The sequence below is a fragment of the Rhinolophus sinicus genome, chromosome 7 (assembly GCF_057876585.1).
Source record: "Rhinolophus sinicus isolate RSI-liver-muscle chromosome 7, RSI-T2T, whole genome shotgun sequence".
Lineage (NCBI taxonomy): Eukaryota > Metazoa > Chordata > Mammalia > Chiroptera > Rhinolophidae > Rhinolophus > Rhinolophus sinicus.
Window position 1 is genome coordinate 31,448,936 of NC_142507.1, and position 20,147 is coordinate 31,469,082.

The 20,147-nt window shown below is 39.8% G+C and overlaps 1 protein-coding gene across 1 annotated transcript; it reads left to right on the forward strand.

The window, feature by feature from the left end:
* Positions 1–1,042: 1,042 nt before the first annotated feature.
* Positions 1,043–17,120, forward strand: CD5L (CD5 molecule like). Its single transcript, XM_019751252.3, has 6 exons — positions 1,043–1,214; positions 3,617–3,643; positions 5,550–5,873; positions 7,070–7,387; positions 15,184–15,504; positions 16,700–17,120. Exons 1-6 carry the CDS (start codon positions 1,070–1,072, stop codon positions 16,705–16,707), a joined length of 1,143 nt encoding a protein of 380 aa, XP_019606811.2. The 5' UTR covers positions 1,043–1,069; the 3' UTR covers positions 16,708–17,120.
* The last annotated feature ends 3,027 nt before the right edge of the window (positions 17,121–20,147 follow it).

Below are 20,147 nucleotides of genomic sequence, written 5' to 3' on the forward strand. Positions count from 1 at the left end.
CTGTATACGCATGGCAAAGTCTTTTTTTATTCTTACTCTCCATTCTACTCATTTTTAAATTTCTGGTCAAGTATTGTCATCTCTCTGTAGTCGCTGATTAGCCCAAGTAGAGGTGACCATTTTCTCCATTGTGTTCTCAAGTTTTTTATACTTTCCTCTCTTACAGCTATTTTTACATGCTATTACAATAACAAGACCATATCTTTTTGGAACACCAAACTATCCCTTATTCATCAATATACTCCCTTCATCCATCATATTATTTAAATGCAAGACTTGAATATTGTTTAAAAAGATAAGATGTTTTACTGTAGAGAAACATTACTCTGGAACAGTAGGGAGTGATGTTAGCATATGTAGTTGAGTTGACTATCCTTTGAAGCATAGCTATACTTAATATTAATAGCAAGTGAGCGGGACTTGGGAATACTGAGGGTCTTGCTGCTCAATCCCTGTCCATCAGATTTCAGATCTAAAAATGACTTGATTTTATTACAAGTATGTGTTTCCATTCAGTTTCCAAAGGAGAGCATAAACAAGAATGAACACAAGAGAAAAGCAGATCCATGTACTAGGCCCTCTGCTTAGCACTGGAAAAGCTGGTTTGAAGGAAATAAAACCAGCATTGATGAAGATATTGATACCATGACTCTGGATTATGGTCTTGACTCTGGATTATGGTGTCTCCAAGAGCACCTATGGTATTTATTCTATGGCTTCTATATTCTGTAGGCATTTCCATTGGAAGTGAAGAAATTCAAACCATACATGGATGTAATGCATTGCCTGATCTTCTAATGTGAAATGATCCATTCTAAGTACCTGCTTTTCCTAGAGAAGCTGTTTCTTCTGGGTACATAATGAAGGGGCTGAAGCAGAGATGGATTGAACTGAAATTATAGCAGAACCAAGTCATAACCACTTGGGTTTTCTCTTGTTTTCAGCATCTTTCTGCCAGTTCCAGCCACCTCCCTTCCTGTGGGTACATGCTGAATTCAGCAAGTCTAGCTCTCTCAGTTCTGCTCCTTAAGCCCATTGGTTTCTGGTCATCTGATAATGCTTCTGCTGCATGCAGGACCTGTCTCCCTCCCTCTTCCCAGCACACTTTCAGCCAAAGCTTAATATTGAGCTCTGGGGCCTCCTTCCAGCCTCAAATTTTAGCTTAAAATCTTCAGCTGCCTGGGTCATGACTCTGCTATTCTCCTTGATCTTTGGTGAGTACCTCTGCTCCTGTTGGTTTAGGCCTCAGAGTACTCTGGAACTTTGATCAGGAGAATCCTCTCCTTGTGCACCTGGTGCAGATTCAGGTATTTTTCAAGGACAGGCTTCTCCTTTCTCTATATCTGGTAACTGTTCTAAACCCAAAAAGCTATTTAATACATACCCAATTTACCGCATTTCCCCAAAAATAAGATCTAGCCAGACCATCAGCTCCACTGTGTCTTTTGGAGCAAAAATTAATATAAGACCCGGTCTTATTTTAATATAATATAAATAGACCGTATTATAATAGAATAGAATAATATAATATAATATAATATAATATAATATAATAATATAATACTGGGTCTTACATTAATTTTTGCTCCAAAAGATCCATTAGAGTTGATGGTCTGGTTAGGTCTTATTTTTGGGGAAGCACGGTATAATCCACGTTGATTACCAGATATTTTTCTATCCCTCTATATTTACACTGCCAAATTTATAATAGTTTATCCCACTTTCTTTGTATAAATTTTCCTAAATGTGCTATTGGTAAGAAGACAAATAAATGGACCATGGGTAGGAACAGGTAAAGCAAGAAAAGAGAGCAGAACTGCAAGACAAACACATTTCATTGATTGTATTGTCCAGTTTCCTCTCAAAAGTATATAATGTTTCCTTAGTTTTCCCCAGTTTCTTATGGCCTATATTAATTTAGACTAAAAGGGGATTTGGGAGTCAAAGACACCTGAGTTTCAATCCATGCTCTTTAATTTCTTAGCTGTCTTAATTTTAAGTTACTATATCTCTCTGAAATCTTATTCTCATCTATGAAATAAAGATAGTATAATATTCCTCAGAAGTTTATTAAGCTTTTCCACAAGATAACTAAGTTAGGACATCTAATAATGCCTACTATGTCCTTTCCCTAATCAATCACACCCATTTGTATTATCTTGATGATTCAGTTGGTTTCTTAATTGGACAATTATGTGTTCTATGTAGAGTGCTGGCCATATTGTTAAACATCTATACATCCCCTATATCATCTAACAATTAGTTCTGCCCATGATCATGCTGTTGAATCTCCTAGGCTTACCTTCACTCCTACTTCCTTCAAGAAGTTTTTCTGTGTTACAGAGTTATCTATCCTACTACAGAGCTTTCAAGTCACTTTTGGGTTATATCACTTTCACACTTGATATCAGGCTCAATACATTCAGTTTCCTTTGCATGTACACATGTTCTGTTCTTCCTAGACATGCGGGATGTAATGTATAATATAATGTGGTTTTAGACAGTTGCAAACAAGATCTCATAGAGCTTGGGTGTGGCCACATCCTAAAGATCAAGGGCATGGGATTATTAAAAAAATATATTTCTGCCTGAAAAGCTCTAGGCTGGAGGTCCAAAAATATTAGCTCCTTCAGAAATATCCTGTAAAGGGATGGTGGGGGGACAATTAGTTCCACAGTTCAAAATGCCTAGGCCTCAAGGACTCCTAACAGTCACAGGACTCAGGATTCTCCACAGCATTAAGAAGGAGCCTAATGGATAGTGGAGGACAATCTCACAGAGATCCTGTAGGGAGAACTCCTGATGTTTCAAAGATGTGTTAGTACTTAAATCTGGAGGTTTGGAACTAAATGTAGAGCTGCTTTTTGACCAGTTCAACAGGGATCAGCAAACTACAGTCCACAAGCTAAGAGTAGTTTTTTGCATTATATAATGGTTGGGGGAAAAATCAAAAGAAAAACATCTTGTGACACATGAAAGTTACATGAAATCTAAATTTCAGTGTCCACAAATAGTTTATTGGAACATGATCATGATCACTTATTTACACGTACGAGTATATGGCTGCTTTCAAGCAACAATGGCAGAGCTGCGTAGTTATAACAGAGACCATGTGGCCTGCCAAGCTCAAAATATTTATAATCTGGCCCTTTACAGAAAATGTTTGCTGACTGTTGTTCCTACTCTTTTTTCCCCTACTCTCTTTGCTGTGTGTCTTCCCAGTGGCCTCTAGAATGCTTTCCTGTTGAGCACAGAGGCTGCATCACCACACGTCTAACTCAGACAGGAATCACCAGAAAATAAAATTGACAAGAACAGAAAACGAAATCTATACATGCCTGGGGTAGGGACTATATAAATAAAGGGAACATGATGAATCAGTGAGCTGTGGTAGAATTGGTTTTTGTGGTTCCTAGCCAGTGTTCACGTGCCCTCCAAGGCTGCTCATTCCAGGAAGAGAAGGTCCAAATAGTAGGACTGGCTCTGAGGATTCTGTATCGACCACTCTAAATGTCTCACAAGGTTTGGTAAAGGTTTTCTAGAAAGTTGTGTTTTTTGAACAAAGTCTTGACAAATGACTACATGATCTCACTCACTTCCTTCTTTTTTTCCTCAGCTATTTGTACAGGACCTGTCCTCTTAGGTAAGATTTTGGAGAGGGATCCTGAGAAGGCCTCCAACCTCTGAAAAGCGAAAAATTTGAAGCTTCCTGGGCCATGGAAAAAAGCTCTGGTTTAAAACAGCCCCAGTAGATTTCCTTTATGCTTTTTCCATCCACCACCTATTCAGTCTTATCTGGGTGAATTTCCACTTCCAGAACCTAGAAGAACTTGGGTGGTTTATCCTGCAAGGGGATTCCCCTGTAATTGTCTCAGTGGATCGAGACTCTCAACCACCTCCAAGCAGCAGGTGGCTTTGTTTCAGAGTCAAAAGGCACCTCACCCCCTTGTAGGCATAGCTGGAAAATGAACTTCCTTTTGCCCTGCTTAACTCTACTACTTTCAGTTCCCTCTGCCAGGCTTAATGGAACCTCTAAACTAGAAATGCATCTCCTGTGCAGCATATGGCTTGACTAACAAAGCGCAGGCTGGAGTTTGGCCACCACTGGCCACCTCTGTGAGGAATCTTTGGGCAACACACAAACTGCTGGACCAAGGAGAGAATGTGGCTGCACAGAGAGTCTGTGGGTGGAAAATGGTATAATGATTTAAACTCAAGGGGGTTGGTTTTGGATTAGCAGTTTCTTTTACTTTATCCCTTTAGTCTACTCTTTTTCTTGACAGTAGAGGATTTACCAGACAGGGGCATATACAAACTCTGCTAGGGATGTGAAGATTCTTACACCCTGCTGGGTATAGTTTGATTCCTTAAAAACTGCTGCTTCTGGGTTCTCAGTCCAAAACTCAGGTTACTTGGTCTTTTTTCTCTGGCCTACAGGGTTCTTCCTCACTGCTAGTGCAGGGAGAAAACTACTCTTTTTATTGCCTTCCCAACACCCAAAATGTTGCTTCTTCACCCCTAGGTCCCTCTCTCAAGCTCTCAGCTGCTAAATTAGGCAAAAGACTGATTATCTTGTTTATCATTGTTCCCTGAGTTCATAAAACAATACCTGCAGTGTATATGTGCTCAACGAAAGTTTGTTGCCTCATAGTTTCTTCCCTGGTCTCCCTACACAGCCATCTCTACTCTACATCTCTGTCTTGGTGGAAGGGAGAGAATTTCTGTTAGTCTTTTCCACCCCAGAGTTGTAGTCAGAAAGCAAAAACAACTCCTCAGAACTTATATGGAGGCTCTGTGAAGCCTCTCTCCTACCCCCCCTCACCCCCCAATCCTTAGATCTTCTAGACAAGTACTGGGGCTCTAAGACTCAGAGGTTTTGACTCTTTCCTTGCCCAGTGTTCTCTGTATTTCTTCTGAGTTGGGTTCTTGGACATGGAAAAGTGTCACAGGAAGCAGCAAGGATGGGTAGGGGTAGATCATTGATATTGGGAGAGAGAGGAAGAGAGTCAAGTTCAGCCTAAATTACATCTAGACACCCTGCCTCAATCTGGCTGCCATGGGGAGAGACAGAGTCATGAAAGAAAAAGAACACAACAGATATCATCTCTACACTTGTGTTCTGACACACTATTTGACAGTGTGACCATATGACCTTCACTATCATGAGGATCATTTTTCTCATCTGTGAAATAGTGAAGTGGACTTGATCTCTATAGGCATTTCAATTGTAGCCACCAGAGATACTAAAAACTCTGCTGGGTTTTCAACCTACTTCTTTCTCTTAATCTTCAAACTCAAAAGCCAGCAGTCATATGTAGGTGTCTTGAAGTGGAGTTTCTTGGTGGAGTTCAATCAAGACTGTAGTAGAATTAGAACTCAGAGATGGAAGCTCCTCTTCTTTCCCTTCCTTTTTGATTCCTCTTTCCTCATCCCCCAACTTTCCACACCCTCTGTGAATGGTAGAAGAGTTCCAAGATGACTGAGTATGTGCCTGAGTACTCTCTGGGCTCCTCCCAGTTATCCAGCCTAAATATCCCATTTCTTTGCAGAATCTTTATCCAGAGTGCGACTGGTGGGAGGCCCCCACCGCTGTGAAGGGCGGGTGGAAGTGGAACTAAGGGGCCACTGGGGCACCGTGTGTGATGATGACTGGGACATACAAGATGTGGCTGTGGTATGCCGGGAGCTGGGCTGTGGAGCAGCCAATGGAACACCCAGTGGTGTTTTATATGAGCCATCGACGGAAAAAGAACAAAAAACCCTCATCCAAGACGTTAATTGCAGTGGGATGGAAGATACACTGTTGCAATGTAAGCACAGTGAAGATGTTTTTGATTGCGGGCACGATGAGGATGCAGCAGCATTATGTGAGAGTGAGTACCACAGGGCTCAAGGACTATCTGCCAGCTACCCCATGTGACCACTCTTGTTTGTCTTTATTCCCCACAACGGACTTTCGCACAATGGCTGATTAGTTCCTTTCCTTCACAGCTCACATTTTCTCAACTGTGAGCCCCAGAGACAAACACTGTCTTTACCTAGAATTGTTACTTTTCCTTGGCTGAGTTAATGCTTTTCTCTGTCAGTTTATATGAGAAACTGTTTCTCCTCTCTCTCTCTCTCTCTCTCTCTCTCTCTCTCTCTCTCTCTCTCTCTCTCTCTCTCTCTCATTTCTCTCTCTCTCTCTCTTCAAACAACCTCTAAACATTTGTTGAATAATGTATCCTGTGTCTGGAGCTTGGGGTGGAGTTATGGGGAAGAAATGAGCTCACAAAGTATAATGTGTGCTTTTTCACTTCTGAAGGTATCCACTATCTAGTTAGACAGGAAATGCTCATAAGAAACTAACATAACACAAATACATATACACTTATGTATATATAATATATATGAGTTATAAATAAAAACTATATATACTTATAAATAAAACTATATATAACTATATAACTGTGGGTTTTTTTTGTTGTATTCCTCTACTCCCGGTCACATAATTACTTTCTATGTATTAATTGCTCCCCTCTCTGTATATACCTTCTTCCTTATTAGACTGTGGTTTTGTTGAGGGACTAGTTCATGTCTTCTCTTTGTCACCCTCCAGTTTGTTACCAGGGAAATAATCACTAAATATTTGTGCCCTTATGTTAAGGCCTCATTTCTATTTCTTAGAAATATTGAGGGTTGAGAGCACTAATCTGGGATACTTGGGTGATAACGCTGAAACTGAACCAAAAAGTTTTTGGTCTTGGATACAACATATATGTTACTTTTGTATTTTTTTTTTAATCTATGCAATGTCTCTATATGTTTTTTATAAGAAACAAATGAGAACATAAAAGTAAAAAATATTTTAAAAATTAAAAATGCTACAAAAATAATTAATGATTTAACTTGGAACTGAGAAATAACGTTTACTTCATTGATTCACTCATCCATTCTTTCAACAAGCATCTATCAGTCAGTGCTAAGCACTATAGTATACATTGTACTAACATCAAGAACCAAGAGATATGTTTTCTGAGAAGACTGTGCTCTTGCAAGAAATAGACACTTTCTCTTTTCCCCTCCACAGTTCCAGAGAGTGTGCGGCTGGCTGGTGGCCTTGGACGATGCAAGGGGAGAGTGGAGGTGAAGCACCAAGGGAAGTGGGGCACTGTGTGCAATGCAGGCTGGAGCCTATCAGCCGCAAAAGTGGTGTGCCGTCAGCTGGGTTGTGGGAAGGCCAGACTGACCCAAAGAGGCTGCAACAAGGCTACCCAGGGCCAAGGAACCATCTGGCTGAGCCAGGTGTCATGCTCAGGACAGGAAGTTAACCTTCAGGATTGCCCTTCTGGGCAATGGGGGAAGAACAACTGCACTCATGATGAGGACACATGGGTTGAATGTGAAGGTAATGCCTATGAGTCCAGAGACTAGTTTCATTCATGATTTTGATTAAATGGAATTCAATTCAACGAATGATTGCAGAGAACTATTCATACATCAAATGACTGTTACTTAATTGTGCTGATCATCAATTCTCTTGTTTTAATTTTTATATTTATTATAATTCATATACCGTTGGCATTCAATCTTATTTTAAATTAGTTTCAGGTGTACAGCATAGTGGATAGACATTTATATAATTTATGAATTGGTCCTTTGATTAGTCTAGTAACCACCTGGAACTATCCATAGTTATTAGAGTATTATTGACTATATTCCCTATGCTGTACTTTACATCCCCATGACTATTTTGTAACTACCAATTTGTATGTGTTAATCCTTTTACCTTTTTCACCCAAGACCTCAACCCTCCTCCTATCTGGTAATCATCAATTTATTTTCTGTATCTGTGAGTCTGTTTCTGTTTTGTTTGTTAATTTATTTTGCTCTTTAGATTCCACATATAAGCAAAATTATATAGTATTTATCTTTCTCTGTTTGAATTATATCACTTAGCATAATACTCTTTAGGTCCATCCGTGTTGTCCCAAGTGGTAAGATTTCACTCTTTTTTATGGCTGAGTAATATTCCATTGTTTATATGTATGGATGGGCACTGAGATTGCTTACATATCATGGTTATTGTAGATAATGCTGCAATGAACATAGTGCAATGAACATATATCTTTTTGAATTAGTGATTTGGATTTATTTAGATAAATACCCAGAAGTTGAATTGCTGGGTCATAAGGCAGCTCTATTTTTAATATTCTGAGGAACCTCCAACTGTCTTCCACAGTTGCCACACCAATTTGCAATCCCACCAATAGTGCATTAAGGATCCTCCACTCCCCACTCCACATCTTTGCCAGCACCTGTTGATTGTTGATTAATTGATGATGGCTATTCTAACAGGTGTGAGGTGCTCTCATTGTGGTTTTAATGTGCATTTCTCTGATGATTAGTGATGTTGAGCATCTTTTCATATGTCTACTGGCCATCTGTATGTCCTCTTTGCAGAAATGTCTATTCAAGTCCTCTGCCCATTTTTAAATTGGATTGTTTGTTTTTTTGATATTGAATTGTATTAGTTCCTTATAAATTTTAGATATTAACCCATTATCAGAAGTATCTTCTTCCATTTAGTAGGTTGTCTTTTCATTTTGTTGGTGGTTTCTTTTACTGTGCAAAAGCCTTTTAGTTTGATGTAGTCCCATTTATTTATTTTTTCTTTTGTTTCCCTTGCCTGAGGCGATACATCAGACAGAAATATTACTAAGAGCAGTTCCAGAGTGTTTACTGCCTATGTTTTCATCTAAGAGTTTTATGGTTTGGGATCTTACATTTAAGTCTTTAAACCATTTTGAGTTCATTCTTGTATATGGTGTGAGAAGATGATCTGGTTTCATTTTTTGCATGTATCTGTCTAGTCTTCCAAACACCATTTATTGAATAGAGTGTCCTTACCTTATTGTATATTCTTGCCTCCTTTGTCATAGATTATTTGACCATATAGGGAGCTCTCTATTCTGTTCCATTGATCTATGTGTCTGTTTTTAGGCCAGTATCATGTTGCTTTAATTACTACAGTCTTGTAGTGTAGTTTGATATCAGGTAGTGTGATTCCTCCAACTTTGTTCTTCTTTCTCAACATTGTTGTGACTATTTGGGGTATTTTGTGGTTCTATATAAACTTTAGAATATTTATTCTAGTTCTGTGAAAAATGTCATTGGTATTTTGATAGGGATTGCATTGAATCTATAGATTGCTTTGGGTAGTGTGGACATTTTAATGATGTTAATTCTTCCTATCCATGAGCATGGTGTATGCTTCCATTTATTAATATTTTCTTAATTTTCTTTCTTTAATGTCATAAGTTTTCAAGTAAGTCGTTTACTTCCTTGGTTAAGTTTATTCCTAAGTATCTTATTTTTTTGATGCAATTGTTAATGGGATTGTTTTCTTATTTCTCTTTTTCATTACTGGTGTGTGAAAATGCAACTGATTTCTGTGTATTAATGTTGTATCTGGGTGATTTACTGAATTCATTTATCAGATCTAATAGTTTTTAGGTGGAATCTTTAATGTTCTCTCTATATAGAATTGTGTCATCTGCAAATAACAGTTTTCCAATTTGGATGTCTTTTATTTCTTGTCTGATTGCTATGGCTAGAACGTCCAGTTCTATGTTGAATAAAAGTGGTGAAAGTGAACATCTTTATCTTGTTCCTGGTCTTTAGGAAAATGCTTTTACTTTTCACCAGTGAGTATGATGTTAGCTGTGAGTTTGTCATATATGGCCTTTATTATGTTGAGGTATATTCCCTCTAGTTGCACTTTGCTGAGAGTTTTTTTTTTTTTTTTAATCATAAATGGATGCTGGATTTTGTCAAACATTTTTTCTGCATCTATTTATATGATCATATGATTTTTACCTTTCATTTTTTTATATGTGGTCTATCACATTAATTGATTTGCAGATATTGAATCAGTCTTGCATCCCAGGGATAAATCCCACTTGATCATGGTGTATGATCTTTTTAATGTATTGCTTAAGTTGGTTTGCTAATATTTTGTTGAGGATTTTTTTTATCTCTGTTCATCAGGGATATTGGCCTATAATTTTCTTTTCTTCTTTTCCTTTCTTCCTTCCTTCCTTCCTTCCTTCCTTTCTCTCTTTCTCTCTTTTTTTGTAATGTTTTTGTTTGGTTTTGAATCAGGGTAATGTTGGCCTTGTAAAATGAGTTTAGGAGCCTTCTCTCCTCTTGAATTTTTGGAATAATTTGAGAAGGATAGGTGTTAATTCTTCTTTGAATATTTGGTAAAATTCATCTGAGCAGCCATCTGGTCCAGGACTTTTGTTTGTTGGGAGTGTTTTGATTACTGATTCGATTTCATTAGTAGTAATTGGTCTGTTCAGATTTTCTATTTCTTCTTGGTTCAGTCTTGGAAGATTGCATGTTTATAGGAATTTATCCTTTTTTTCCAGGTCGTCCAATTTGTTGGCAAATAATTTTTTATAATATTTTCTCATAATTTTTTGTATTTCTGTGATGTCAGTTGTTACTTTCCTTTCATTTCTGATTTTACTTATTTAGGTCCCCTCTCTTTTTTTCTTGATGAGTCTGGTTAAAGAATCATCGATTTTATTCATCTTTCAAAAAAACCAGCTCTTGATTTCATTGATCTTTTGTACCGTTTTGTTTTGTTTTGTTTTGTTTTGTTTTGTTTTAGACTCTACCTGATTCATTTGACTCTGATCTTTATTATTTCCTTCCTTCTACTCAGTTTGGGCTTTTTGATGTTCTTGTTCTAGTCCTTTTAGGTATAAAGTTAGATTATTTATTTGGGATATGTTTTGTTTATTGATGTCAGCCTGTTATTCTATGAATTTTCCTTTTTGGATTGCTTTCACTGTGTCCCACAGATTTGGGGTCATTATGTTTTCATTTTCATTTGTTTCAAGGTAACCTTAGATTTTCTTCCTTGATCTCATTGTCAACCCATTCATTGTTTAGTAGTATGCTATTTCACCTTGATGTGTTCATGTGTTTTTTATTTTATTTTTTTGTTTTAATTGATTTCTGGCTTTATACTATTGTGGTCAGAGAAGACGCTTGATATGATTTCCATCTTAAATGTCTTGAGACTTGTTTTGTGGCCTAAATATTCCCTGTGTACTTGAAAAGAATGTAGACAAGGTGTGATCTAAAAATACAGTGAATGTTTAAAGAAAAAAATTATTACAGTAAAAGACACATTGCCATTTTAATCTTCCTCAAAATACTCCCCCTCACTTCAAACACACTTATCCCGTTGTTCTTGTCACTTTCTGAAACAGTTCTGCAAGTCCTCTTTTGTGAGTATCTTTACTTCTTCCTCCATCATGACAATGTTCAGTGTCACACATTGCTTCTGGTATGGCACTTTCTGTCAAATAAAAACATGACAGTGTGTCGTCAACCACCTTATTCACCACATATGGCACCAGGCAACTTCTGGCTCTTCCCCAAAATCAAAATGACCATTAAAGGTAAACGTTTTGAATTGATTCAGAACATCAAGGCAGCCACGACAACACAACTAACCACTCTCATGAAAAAGCACTTCCAGAACTGCTTCAGAAAGTGGAAAGAATGATAGGATAATGTGTTCGAAGTGAGGGGAGTATTTTGAGGAGGATTAATGGCAATGTATCTTTTACTGTAATACATTTTTTTAATTTAAACACACACCTCTATTTTGCTTCTTTGGGGCAAAATGCTCTGAAAATATCAATTAAATCCATCTGGCCTAGTGTGTCATTTAACACTGCTGTTTTCTTGTTAATTTTCTGTCTGGAAGATCTATCTATTGATGTCAATGGGGTGTTAAAGTTCCCTACTATGACTGTATTATTGTCTACCTCTCCCTTTATGTTGGTCAATATTTGCTTTATATATTTAGGTGCTCCTCTGTTTGGTACATAAATGTTTACAAGGGTTATAGCCTCTTGTTGGATTGATTCCTTTATCATTATGTAATGTACTCCTTTTTCTCTTATAGTAGCCTTTGTTTTACAGTCTATTTTTGTCTGATATAAGTATTGCTATTCCAGATTTTTTTTCATTTCCATTTGCATGAAATATCTTTTTCCATCCCTTTACTTTCAGTCTGTGTGTGTTTTTCCATTTGACATGGGTCTCTTGTAGACAGTGTGTATGGGTGTTGTTTTCTTATCAATTCAGCTACCATATGTCTTTTGATTGGATAATTTAATGCATTTAAAGTGATTATTGATAGGTACTTAATTATTGCCACTTTATTATTTATATTATGTTCTTTTTATTTTCCTTTCTTCTTCTTAAAGAAGTTCCTTTAACATTTCTTGTGATACTGGTTTGGTGGTTGTGGGGACAGAGCCAGGAGTGCAGTTTCCAGGCTCTCACCCTCACATGGAAAGGTGTTCATTCAGGTGAACTGCTGGCTCAGGTAGTAAATGGCCATCAACTGTGATTGGATGACCATCAGCTGTGGCTAGTTGGCTGTCAGCTGTAATCAGTGAGCCATTGGCCACTAATATAACTGCCATTGCTATGCTAGCAGAAAATGGGAGGCTAGCAAGAAGATGGTGGCTGAGCTAGCAAGCGCGGTTTGCAGTTAGCATGGTGGATTGTAGTTAACAAGTGGGGTTGGTTGGTTGGCAGAGAAGTGGATGGAAGGTTGCAGATCGTGTGAATCCTGTTTCCTGTGTCTCCAACCCAGCTGCCAGCGAGAATGTAGGGTATGACTCCCTTATCTATGGCTTCATTGGTGTTCCTTTTTGGCTTCACCATAACCTGCATTCTTATGTGAGGAGTGGGACCAGAGACCCCGCCTGACACCCTGCATGACAGTGGTGGTGAAGTTTTTTATCTTTTCTTGTCTGGGAAGCTCTTTATGTCTTTTGATTCTAAATGATAACCTTGCTAGGTAGGGTAATTGTGGTTGTAGGTTAAAGCTTTTCATCACTTTGAATATTTCCTTTTGGCCTACAAAGTTTCTGTTGAGAAATCAGCTGAAAGTCTTATGAGAGTTCCCTTATAGGAAACTGTTTTTCTCTTGCTATTTTTAAGATTCTCTCTTTGTCTTTAACCTTTGGCATTTTAATTATGATGTGTCTTGGTGTGGGCCTCTTTGGGTTCACTTTGTCTGTGACTTTTGGTGCTTCCTGGACTTGTATGTCTATTTCTTTCACCAGGTTATGGAAGCTTTCCATCTTATTTCTTCAAGTAGGTTTTCAATTCCTTGTTCTTTCTATTCTCCTTCTGGTACTCCATTGATGTGAATATGGTTATGCTTAATGTCCCAGAGATCCCTTAGACTATCTTCATTTTTAAAAATTCTTTTTTTCTGTTCCAATTGGGTGTTTTTTGCTACCTTATCTTCCAAATCACTGGTTCAATCTTCTGCTTTATCTAATCTGCTCTTGATTTCTTCTAAAATTTTCTTTATTTCATTTATTATATTCTTCATTTTTGACTGGTCGTTTTTTAATGGTTTCTATGGCCTTATTTATTCTTACTGTCTCTTTGGTGAAGTTCTCACTAAGTTCCTTGAGCATCCTTACTATCAGGGTTTTGAAGTGTGTATCTGGTAGATTGCTTGTCTCCATTTTGTTTAGTTCTTTTTCTAGAGGTTTGTTCTATTGTTTCATTTGGGACATGTTTCTTTGTTTCCTTATTTTGGCTACCTCTCTGTGTTTGTTTTTATGTATTAGGTAGAGCTGCTATGTCTTTCAGTCTTACTGTGTGTCCCTGAAATAAGTCCTAACCGAGCAATCAGCTCTAATGCATCTTTTGGAGCAAAAATTAATATAAGACCCAGTCTTATTTTACTATAAGACCAGGTATATAATATAATATTAGTTTAATTAATGTAATATAATATAATATAATATTATATAATATAATAATATAATACCGAGTCATATTAATTTTTGCTCCAAAAGATGCATTAGAGCTGATGGTCTGCCTAGGTCTTATTTTCAGGGAAACAGGGTAGTACGTGTCCTGTGGGGCCCAGTGGTACATTCTCCCTCTTGAGCTGGGTTCTCCAGGAGTGCCCCTTGCATGGTTGTGTGTGTCCTCCTTTTGTAATTGAACTTTGATTGCTATTGGCACATCAGTGGGTAGGATTGATCCTCAGGCTGACTGGCTGTAAGGGAATTGGCTATGACCACAGAGTAAAAGCTGCTGTGCAGGGGCTGACCCTATGGAGCAGGATCTGCCCCCATTAGGCTCTGGTGCCTACAGAGACCAGTCTTGGGTGTGCTGCTCATGGGGCTAATCTGGTGGTGCTCTGTTGTAGTCTGAAGACAGGTATGGGGTGTGTTGGTTTTGGGGCCTCTTGGGAGGGCCTTCCATGCAGGCCATGGTCAGCTATTGCCTGTGAGTCACCCAAGGCTACCTGGTAGTAGTTGGTTGCTGCCTATGCTAGGTCTGGAGGCAGGTGGCAGAGACCTCACTGTGAACTGAGGTTGCCTGCCACCAGTACCAGGCCTGGGGCAGCTCAGCAAAGGTCCAGGGCACCCCAAGTCCTGCTGCTGCCTGCCACCTGCTCATAAGGCTCGGCCACTGAAAGAGCCTCAGGCAGTGTGTAAGCTGGATGAAGCAGGGTCTCATCAGCATGGGACATAGCTGTTCACCAGTTCGGTGAAGATTCCAATTAGATGTTAGTGCTGAGCATGGGGCCACTCAGCAAAAGACTCGGGACACACTAGGGCCAACTGCTGCTTCCCTGGGACCTACAGATTTCTAAGAGTTGTCTAAGAAAGACTGCAGTGTGGGCCAACACCACTTGCCAATCGCTAAAAGAGCCTCGGGTGGTCAATTCTCTTGTTTTTAAAACGGAGATAATACCTGCCTTCATATATGAAAATCCTTTAAACAATATTAAGCACTATATTAATATGAAATATTATACTGAATTCTGTGTAATAGGGACAGGGCATGTGATTCATTCCATGTACTTGTTGCATTCTTCAATTTTAAAAAAAATTACTATAAAGTCATTTATAAATATTAGACTTTTATAAACTAGATGGGGAAGTGCAAAGTTCCTAGTTAAGGAAATGGACCTATGCCACACTGGTTGGAACCTGGAGAAAGGGCTGTAATGACAGAAACACAGGTGGAGAGCTTCCAATGCACTAATGGGATTTCAATGAGGATGTAAATGATCTTGGTTTTCTTTCTTTCCATGCTCCTTTCCACCCCCCAACTTCCTTCTGCAACCTGCAGATCCCTTTGACTTGAGACTGGTAGGAGGAGACATCCGCTGCTCTGGGCGACTGGAGGTGCTGCACAGGGGCGTATGGGGCTCTGTGTGTGATGATGGCTGGGGAGAAATGGAGGACCGAGTGGTATGCAAGCAACTGGGCTGTGGGGAGTCCCTCTCTCCATCTGTTAAAGCCCGAAGAAGCTTTGGCCCTGGTGTTGGCCACATCTGGCTGGATGACGTTCATTGCTCAGGAAAGGAGCAGTCCTTGGAGCAATGCCAGCACAGGTTCTGGGGGTATCACAACTGCAACCACAAGGAAGATGTGGCTGTGATCTGCTCAGGTAAGTCTTGTAGATGGAGTTCATGAGGAATGGCATGGAGAAAGGTACAGGAGGTAGGGATGAACTCTGGGGATGAGGTTATTTTAGCAGTGTCAGATAGCTGACACTACTAGTCACCCACTTTATGTATACTTCAAAGAATATAATGAGGAATTCTAGTAGTGAGAATAATACTAATAAAATAATAATAATAACATTAACCCCATACCATTCAGTTATTGAGTGTGAGAACAAGAGGGGTTTTAAAAATTATGGATCAACATTCTAATATTGAACATAAAGAAAGTGAGTCAGAGAAATTAAGCAACTTAACAAAATCTTAAAAATGTCTTTCAAATAATAGAGCAGAACTAAAATGACCAATCTTGAATCATACATAACTCAGGGTTGGTTCTCTGAGATGACTCCAAGCCTAAGTTTAAGCTGTGGAAGATGGTGCCCCCTCATTCTACCTGTCATCACGCCCTACATTTTAAGCTAATCTGTGGGACTAGGGTAGGGAGCACTTTGGGAATGCACATGAAAGATTCTCTTCAGTGAGACCAGAACTATAGACCTCTCAGGGGAGTGAAAGAAGAAGTCTTGTCCCAAATTAAGCCAAGAAATGCAAGAGCAGCTTCTGGGTGGCTGACTCAAGAGAGCCACAGTTCTGAAGCCCTGATTTTGTAATCAGGGTGGGAAGTTGACTGTCATCGAACTCACAGTCATCGCACTAGATAAGAGGTGACTGTTGACCAAGAACATGAAGAGTAGTTGGTGCCCAGAAAACAAGGAATTTAGTGACAGAATCTTAGGGTTTGAGCCCTGCTTCTACCATTGGAGACTATGTAATCTTAGTTAGTCACTTAAGTTAGTCACTTAACTGATTAGAACATCAGCATTTATATTGATAAAATAGGGAGACCCTTGTCCCATTCACCTTGAAGAGTTTTGTGATTGTGTGAGGAAAAGATGCATTAATCTTTGTGAATACTGTTTGTGACTCCCACGAAAGCTGGTTGAGTAAATCCCTGGGACGCTGCACCAGATTCTGACTTGGCTTACATCAGTGAGCAATATGTGTGTGATTAGGCTCTGGGAGGGTTTCTTTCCTGTTCTGGGAACTGATCTTCTTTCTTAGCTTCTTTGAGCTTGAATGAAATAATATCTTCTTGGCATGCCACTATCCTTACTATACATTTTTTTCTCTTTACAGAACAATAGCCTGGCCTCCCTGATGCTTGATCTGACCCTCACAAGCCCCAAGTGTTTGATTATTTTCTCATGGGCTCTAAATGGCACATCATTAGCACTGAGCATGTAGCTTTAGCCACCACTCCTGCTCTCAGCAGCAGTCTGAGCATTGCGCTTATACCTTGTTCTCAGAGCAACGCACCCCAACTATTGCTTGGACATATGAGTTGTTGAATTCCTTCTTACTGCGGAAGATGAGCTCCCATTAACCTTCTCTTCACTACTGACTCCTTGGCATTGGTTCTGGCCTCTCCTGCCTCTTCTCAATCAGTCTGGAATCACCATGCCTGTGATTTGACCAGTACAGGCCACCATCAAGGCAAGATCTATATCTGTAAAAACATGAAAGGAATGAGACAATGAAATAAATATTTGAAAGGAAATGTGAGTAGACAATTACATGGGACTTGTGGGAAAGCTTACTCTTTTTTAACTTTTTGTCTCAAGTTTCAGGTGATCACAACAATTAATAATATCTCACTATTCTTCATTTCCTTGGTAAGAGTAATCCATTCTTGCATCAGAAGAGCAGTATCCTGTAATCCATGACACTTGGAAAAAGATGTTGGAGCCACTGACTGCCTATAATAAAATATCTTTTTTGATCATCCATATACAACTTGCCAATATGATTGACATTTAACAAGAAATATCTCACAAATGCATTTTAATTTGTCCAAGGGAAAATGTATTGGCTATGGGGCTGCCACTGGGAGAAGAGAAAGAAAGAAGTAGAAAGAGTTTGGGGAGGTTCAAAGTTGTGCCGTATGCCAATCAGGTAACATAATTTTTATTTTATCAACTCAGATTTTGGGGTCTGCAAGTCCCCAAATGTAAGGCCAAATGATACTAAGGAGAAAATTAAGACAATTATAAAAATCAACAACTTTAGATTCTGAGGTTAACACCTGTAATATACCTACATTTATGCTATCTAATAAATTAGATTTCAGTCTCAATAGTTGCCTCTCTATGTGATAGGCTCTTTCTGCTCATTGGGAAGCAGGTATGTGAGCTTCTCAGTGATGACCTCTTAGGAAGGATTAGGTTGAAAAGAACCTGTCAGCAGATACAACCATATGTGTAATATATCTCTCTGCTATGGATGTGAAACTCTCTCTCTATCTCCTAGCTTTGGAAAATAGGAAGAGAAACCTAGATTCATAGAAGAGAAGAAAATACCTAGAAAGATACTTTGGGATCTGCCCTGTCTACCCAAGGGGATTTTGCCTTGATATGACCAGTTCTCACATGTCTTCCTGATTTTCCAGGCAGACGAGTATTGTTTTCTTCACCCCATAGTACCTAGAATCTGGAGGCCTACTGAACTGCCTTGATTGAGTCATTGAAAAGCTCTTTTATTCTAAGTAGAGTAGAACAGGGTTGGAATTTCACAATAAGGGCTTTGATTTCCCCTTAATTTTCACATTAAAATTTCTGTTATAAAACTCCATCCCAGTAAGACCGCTGAGAACAAATCAGATAAAAGTAACAGCTCTTGGAGGAGACTGGGGTAAATCCCATGCAGAAAAGAAGACCTGACAAAGCCTACTAGTATTAGCAGGTCCAACAATAGAGGAAATTGAGAAGGTGAAAGACAAAGTTGAAGCTGGCTTGCTAGTACTGACCTGAAAGCAGGATTCCCTAACCCAAGTATATGGCTGCTCAATCTTGATGTCCAAAGTGGACATGAATAAAATAGTATATCAAAGTACTAAGAGATTAGCATAGTTATAGTGACTGACAGTGTTCACAAACGTTTGTGTTTGTTTCTACTTTCTGGATACGCCATTAGTCTCACACAGGTTTCTTTTAGTAGAAGATACTCCAGCCAGCCCTCCCAGGGTGGACATAGCCCACCCCTGGAAAATCAGTCTGAGGCAGCAGCTTTAAACTGTTGACAGTCAGTCCCCATGTGTACTTGTTGCATGATGGGCCAGGCTTCTCCACTAACGAAGGCTCCTAAATGTCCCTTATTAGAGGATACCCTGGCCAGCCTGCTCAGCCACTCCCTGGCAAAGCAGTCCAGATTTTTCCATCTCTGCTTTCAAGGGGAATATGCACAATTGTGTAGGTCAGGGCTTGAAATTAGGAAGATGCCTTGTACCCCCAAGAGCCCACTGCCATGACTAGGCCTCTCCTGACACTTGTCATGTTTCAAGTCCCTGGGTACCCTGAGCTGTGTGGCCCACACATGAGCAGTATACACTCCCTCAGCTAGCCTTGGGCAGAGGGGCCTTTCAGGTCTGTGGAACTTGGGCCAGTCCCCAACCACTTACATAGCCTATGAATTGGAGGTAGCCCTACCCCCCAATATTTACAGGAAACAGTTTTAAACTGGAGATGTTCAGTCTCCATTTGGACTTGCTGCCTGATGGGGTTCTGGCCTTTTCTAGTAATCATTGCTCCCACTTGTCTCTTTTTGGAGGCTATCCAAGCCAACCTGCCTAGAGCCACTCTGGCAAGGATGTCCAGATTCTTCCAACTCTGCCTTTAGCAGTAATATTCACATTTGTTAGGGCTTGGATTTATGCACATGACTTATACACCCAAGAGCCTACTCTGGTGACCCCGCCCTTCCTGACTCTTGACCTATTGCAGGTCCCTTGGTACCCTGACCTGAGTGGTCTGTGCGAGCAATGTATACACCCTGTCAGCCAGCCTTGGGAAGAAGGGCCCTCCAGCCTGTGGAGCTTGGGCCTATCCCCAAACACCTGCATAGCCTTTAGAGCGGAGAAAGTCCACCTCCCTTAAATTAGCTAATGTGACATGTTTATACAGGTGATAGTCAGTCCCCAGTGCAATTTCCTGATGGGGTCCCAGGCTTCTCCAGCAATCAAGGCTCCCAGGTGTCTTTTATTGAAGATACCTTGCCCAGCTCGCCCACCTTCTCTTTGGTAAGGCAGCTCAATAACTTCCAGGTCTGCCTTCAGGGGAAATACTACCCATTGCGTTGATAGGGCTTATGTTTAGGCTGACACCTTGTACCTCTAAGAGACTACTCCTATCACCCAGCCTCTCCTGACACCTGCCTTGTTCCAGGTGCCTGGCTAGCCTTACCTGCATGGCCCATGCATGCGTAGTATGCACCCAGTCAGCCAGTGCTGGGCAGCCTGGGCCCTCTAAGTCTGTTAGCTCAGCCTGTACCGAACCACCTGAATAGTCTTCAGGGTGGAGGAAAGCTACCCCAAAATATTGTTCTGAGGCAGCAACTTTAAACAGGCAGCAGTCAATCCCCATTTGGACTTGATGATTAATGGGGCCCCAGACTTCTCCAGCAATCAAAAATTCCAGGTGTCTTTTATTAGAAGAAACCATAGCCAGCTGTCCAGCCTTACACTGCCAAGGCAGTCCGGATTTTAGCCTTCAGAAGGAATATGCACATATGTGTAGGTGAAGGTTTTCAATTA

Bases quoted from the DNA above. Each gene is read 5' to 3' on its own strand.
- CD5L (XM_019751252.3), top strand. From the start codon at position 1,070: ATGCAGGACCTGTCTCCCTCCCTCTTCCCAGCACACTTTCAGCCAAAG. The intron at 1,215-3,616 runs GTGAGTACCTCT...TTTTTTCCTCAG, and splicing joins GCTATTCTCCTTGATCTTTG to CTATTTGTACAGGACCTGTC. The intron at 7,388-15,183 runs GTAATGCCTATG...TGCAACCTGCAG, and splicing joins CACATGGGTTGAATGTGAAG to ATCCCTTTGACTTGAGACTG.